The 5,252-nt window shown below is 60.3% G+C and overlaps 1 protein-coding gene across 1 annotated transcript in view; it reads right to left on the reverse strand.

The window, feature by feature from the left end:
• Window positions 1-5,252, reverse strand: part of Plch2 (phospholipase C eta 2) — a 35,695-nt gene that overhangs the window by 1,938 nt on the left and 28,505 nt on the right. Inside the window, exons 16-21 of the mRNA XM_013354301.2 lie at window positions 5,156-5,246; window positions 4,522-4,646; window positions 4,359-4,443; window positions 4,043-4,189; window positions 3,865-3,944; window positions 1,587-1,884 (exon numbers count right to left, since the gene is read on the reverse strand). Coding sequence (XP_013209755.1) covers window positions 1,587-1,884; window positions 3,865-3,944; window positions 4,043-4,189; window positions 4,359-4,443; window positions 4,522-4,646; window positions 5,156-5,246 — 826 coding nt within the window. The remainder of the gene's footprint in view (window positions 1-1,586; window positions 1,885-3,864; window positions 3,945-4,042; window positions 4,190-4,358; window positions 4,444-4,521; window positions 4,647-5,155; window positions 5,247-5,252) is intronic.

Below are 5,252 nucleotides of genomic sequence, written 5' to 3' on the forward strand. Positions count from 1 at the left end.
CTTTCCACAGGGCAGGGAACCCTGACTGCTCTTCAGACTCGGGAGGGAGGGGGAGGGGGCCAGAAAGGAGAGAGAGATTATAGATCTCATCAATGAGTGTTGAGCCAAGCCTAGGGGCCAGCCCCTCCCAGGATATCCCAGCAGCTGGGCGTCTCCATTTATACACTATAATATGGCACTCAGAGTACCCCCCCTCCCCGCTAAAGTCAGAGGAGAGGTGCCTGGGCCCCACACAGGGCTGCAGGCAGGCCAGGCCTGGCCCTCCTTGGGCTGGGGCAGCATGGGGACACACAGGGGTCGGGCCTGTTACCTGGCACTCGCGGGTCTCAATCCCTAACTATGGAAGCAGCACAGGGAGCAGGGACAGAAAGGAGAACACGGTCAGTGTGGGGTAGGCTGGCAGACAGACAGACGGACAATGAGGCTGGGCAGGAGCAGAAGTGCAATGGAAGCAGGCAGGCCCCCTCCCGCCAGGCTAGGGCTCAGGTGACCAGCTCAGTCCAGTTCTCTCATACTGCTGCTGACAAGGGGCAGGCCAGGAACTGAGCCCAGATGGCGGGTGGTCAGACAGATGCTAAGCGCCACCGTGCCACCTGGGCAGTGCGGGCCCCTGGGAACTTCTCTCAGCACTGTGTTCTAAGCACCTTCTAGCCTGGTCTCGGAGGAGACTCCAAGGGATACCCTTTGGTACCACCACCAACTGGCATCAGACTTTCCCGAAGAGACTGAAGTACAGAGTCGTTGTTGACTCTGGCCCTGGAGGGTGGGCAGGGCTAGGAGCTGGAACCTTTTAGACCCTGTCAGACCCCGTCATCAGGGCACCAGGGAAGCCCTTACTGAGGTCTGGCCGGACATCCCTAGGTTCCTCAGCATGCAGCCCTCAGAAAAGCCAAGGTGACTCACACTGCCCTCTTCCCCACCCCTCCAAAGTGCAGGGCAGAGGGGAGGGGTCTGGGGCAGACAGGCCGCAGGTTAAGCTGATGGAGCAGGTGAAGCAGAGCCACAAGAACACAGCAGGCGTGGACTGCCTAGGCATGCCAGGTGTGCAGCGGTGTGCAGCACATGGGACGCGGAGGAATGGCGGGCCTTACCCGTGGAGAACATGGGGGAATAACTCCTGATCTCCTCCAGCTTTTGAACGAACAAGGCGTTCATCTCTCCCTGCAGTGGCCCCTGCTGCCTGTGAGCACCCTCTGGCTGGCAGGGGGCCACCTTGGGGCTGCCCGGGCTGCCTGGGCTGCTGGAGTCCGAGGACACAGAGCCACTGCCTGGACCCTGCCGCCGAGCCCTAGGACCCTTGGGGGCCTCTCTCTTTCTCCCCAGGGTGGCTCGAGGGCTCAGGCTGCAGCAAGGGCCCCCCAGTGAATCCACCCGGGCCCGGGGCTGCTGGCTGATGGCTGTGTGGCTGCCTGCAGTCCCCGGGCTAGGCGGCTGCTCCCTTCGTAGGCCCTCAATGTCCATCCCGGCGCAGGAGCCCACCACACACTTCATGCACGTGGCGGCCATCCCTGCAGGTCCGGGGCCTTCAGGGACATGCGGGGACCGCCCTTGTGCCGGGGGTCTCTCTTCTCCCGCCGGTGCCTTACCTCGGGGACTGCTGCTGCCTGACTTCTCTTGAGTAGGGGCCTCCAGAGCTGGGTTGGGGCTAGGGGGTGCCACGTCATCAGCTGCCCCCTCGGAGCCCGCGTCCTTTGTGCCCAGGGCCAGCTCTGGGAAGCCCTTGTGACTTGGCTTCTGGCTCTTGGTTGGGGCACTGGCTGTACGCCGCAGGAGCCTCTGGCTAACGGAGGGCCGGGGCGGGGGATGTCCAGCAGCATGACTGTCCAGTGAGCCTGGCTTTGGGCCGCGCAGGAACAGACCTTTTAGACCCAGAGTCTGCTTGACCTGCAAGAGAAGGAGACCACATAACCGGTGCCTGGCCCACCCATCCCAAGTGTGGCTGCATTGGAGAACTGGCTCTCCAGAGGCTCTGAGCCTGTGGGTGTCATGGACTGCCAGAAGATCACATTGGAGTGCCACATACAGGGAGCAGGGTTTCCTGGCAGCTCTACTAAGGACAACACCATGTCATCCTTCAGACTACAAATGTGTCCTTTCCCAAACTTGGGAGGGAGGCTCGAGAACCGTCCCCGTGTTATCTCAAGGGCAGACAGCAATCCCTACACCCTGGCCACCCACTTGTCCCAGCCTTGAGGAATTGAGAGCTGCGGCTCCCAGCTATGGGGAGAGAGAAAAGTGGGTGTCTGTTGCCGCTGTGGGTCACACTCACCCTGCCCTGTGTGGCAGCAGCCTGGAAGGCCTGATCTCCCTTGGGCTCTGCCTCCCTACTTCCCAGGTACTTCTGCCTCCTAGCAGGCCGCCTTTCCTCCAGGCTGGCTCAGCATTTGACCAGTGCCCAGTCCCACCCTGCATTCCCCTCTGCATAGGTCACTGCTGGAGAGTATATGCAGCTACCTCTTTAGAGGGCAGAGGCCACAGGGGTCCTCACATGCCATACACATCCCACCAACAACACCCACCGTTCCCCCAAGATGGGCCGTGCTCGTGCGTTGGAGCAGCCCGGGGCCTGGTGGCCAGGGGCCCTTCTGCAGAGGCAATAAAATGGCCAGCACTTGAATCAGCTTCCTGATTCAAGATCCCAAATCCAATGCAATTTGGTGAACATGGTTGGAAAGCCATTTAGAAGGAGATCCAGGATTCGAGCTGGAGCACCTACTGGGTAACCCCCACCCCAACTAAGACCCTGGCATAGACTGAGGAGAGAGCTAGACAGGCTGAGAACTGATGGCGTAGGCAGACAGAGAAAAGGGAAGGGCAGGAAAGGACCTGCAGGGCTGTGTTGGAGAGAGCTTCGGTGGCAGGGGAGAGGGCAGAGGGTGGACAGGAAGTTAGGACAGGCCCCTGGCCTTGGCTGAATCCTGGATCTGCCTCGTAAATGCCACTCTCTGGCTGAGGATGGCCCAGGGAACCCCAGAACCGTGTCATGATCCATGTCACATGAGTTGATAAGTCTCCAAAATGCTACCAAGAATCACGGATGCTAATGGGCGCGGCCTGGCATGCAGGTGGGGCGGCGGGCTAACACCGTCCCGCGGCGCCGGGTACCTTTGAGACTCCTAACAAGGCTGAGCTTCTAAAAGTAGGCTTGGGACTGCAAGACCAAAGAGACAGAGTGAAGGCAGGTGAGGTGGCCATGGCGGCCAGAGCAGGGCCTACCCAGCCCTTGGCCCTCAGAGACAGGCAGACATGGGACAGATGGATGCAGTCAGGGGTGGGCCCAGTGGGACCCACTTACTGTGGTCACAGGCCCTGAAGGGTTGGTTGCATCAAGTTGTACCCTAAGGGTGTATCAGACCTCACTTAGAACCCAGACAGTTGGACTCCACAGATTGAGAACCGTTCCTGCTCTGACCTGGGGCAGGGCACATGGGATGGGGGCCCAAGGCCCAGGTGGTGGGCAAATGCAGGTAGATCCCTTTCAGGGACTAGGAAGCAGAGGGATAGGACACTTGGGACAAGGAAAGCCATGGGAGAGGTCACGGTTTTCTGTCTCTGCTGAGAAGCCAAGCAGTCAGTGCTCCCAGATGTATGGGCATAGGAGGGCACAGAGGAGGGCAAGGGGGTGGGCACAAGGGAAGTCCATCCCGGGACCGGGACGCTTTGCACACTTGGATGCCCCAAACCCCTTGGGAGGCAGAGGCAGCACTGGTGGTATCCAGGGTCAGCACTTCCCAATAGCCCGCATCAAAGACTGAGGAAGAGACCCAAAGAGGTGAATGCCAGGCCCCAGAAGTGGACCGGGTGGGAGCAAGGGGCTGGTACTGTTCTTCCTGTGGCTACGGAGGACTTGGAGGCAACACTCACCTTACCACTGATGTCACTGACGGCCACATGTACGAAGATCGAGGCTTCTTCCATCCCTTCTAGGTACACGTGGCGATATCCTGGAGCAACAGGGTCACCAGTCATCAAAGTTCCCACCTCCCTACCCTGCCAACTCTTGCTGTCCTCAAAGGTCTTTAGGCCTGGGCCTCTTCCCTACCTGGCATCATGCTGGTGAAGGCCAGAGTCCTCTGGCCAATGAAGTCACGTCCAATGGGGTCATGGTCCCAGACAAGGAAGCGTACGAGTGCAATCTCGGGCATGTGCACAGTGAACACCAATGTCTCCTCCCACATGGGATTGAATCCTAGAGATTGTGGGGACAGAATCAGCAGGTGGGAAGCTGGAACCAATGACTGGCACCTAAGGGGCCCCAAGCAGGTGGCCCTGACTGCTTCCTCTGGGGTCAGGCCCTCATCTCCCACTGGGGTCTGTGGCAGCCGTGGACACACACTGGCATCTGGTGCCCTCCTCACCGTTGTCGTCCACCACTCGTGTCTGCTCCTTGCTGCAGTCCACGGGGAGCCCGATGACCTCCACCTCCACAAAGGGGTCGATGATCTGGGGACAGGGTGAGTGGTGGCACCAGGGTCCCGGGCCCTCCCACCACCCACTGGGTCCACGCGGGCTTGTCCTTACCTCTCCACGGTCACCCAGGACTGAGTCCCGTGGCTTGGGCAGCTGCTGGCCGCTGATGATCCTCAGGGCCAGCTGCTTCTTGAGCTGCCCGGGCAGGGGGTCCTCAGAGTTAGGATTGAAGACACCTGAGAGGGCACAGGTGTAAGCCAAACACCCGGATTATGGCACAAACCCCTAACTATCGGTGTGTGCGCCTCTGGTGGGAAACAGCCCCGTGGGCATGTCAGAAAGCTTTGGCCTGGAATGGGACTGGTGCATCATAGTGGAGGCAGGTGACCCTGGTCACAGGGCAGGTGGGGACTTGCTCGGGCTGCTCGTGTCAAGGCACGCTGAGAGAATGCTAGGGATGGCTCCTGGCATGCCCACCAGGGACTGGTCCTGAGCCTCCATCTCCTAGAGCACACCAGGGCCCCAGACAAGTCCTGAATCTCAAGCAGCCCAGGGCCCTAAATCCCCACCCTCAGGCCCCTGACATAGCTAGGGGTCACAGTACCCCCAGAAGGTAGTTATCCCTCCCAAACCTCCCAGTGTCCTGGTAGTTCAGTCTCAGCCCTCCCCTCCCCTCTTCTGTGCACCCACTGCCCCAGTATCCAGGGTAGCCGCACAGGAGCCCACCCCAGCCTGAGCCCCTCACCCTGGCACATGCACTGGGGTTTGAGTACGTAGCCACAGCCGCCATTGGCACTGAACTTGGCCCTGTTCAGCTGCAGCATCCGCCCCTCGGACTGGTA

This window comes from Microtus ochrogaster, unplaced genomic scaffold (assembly GCF_000317375.1).
Source record: "Microtus ochrogaster isolate Prairie Vole_2 unplaced genomic scaffold, MicOch1.0 UNK38, whole genome shotgun sequence".
Taxonomy (NCBI): Eukaryota; Metazoa; Chordata; class Mammalia; order Rodentia; family Cricetidae; genus Microtus; species Microtus ochrogaster.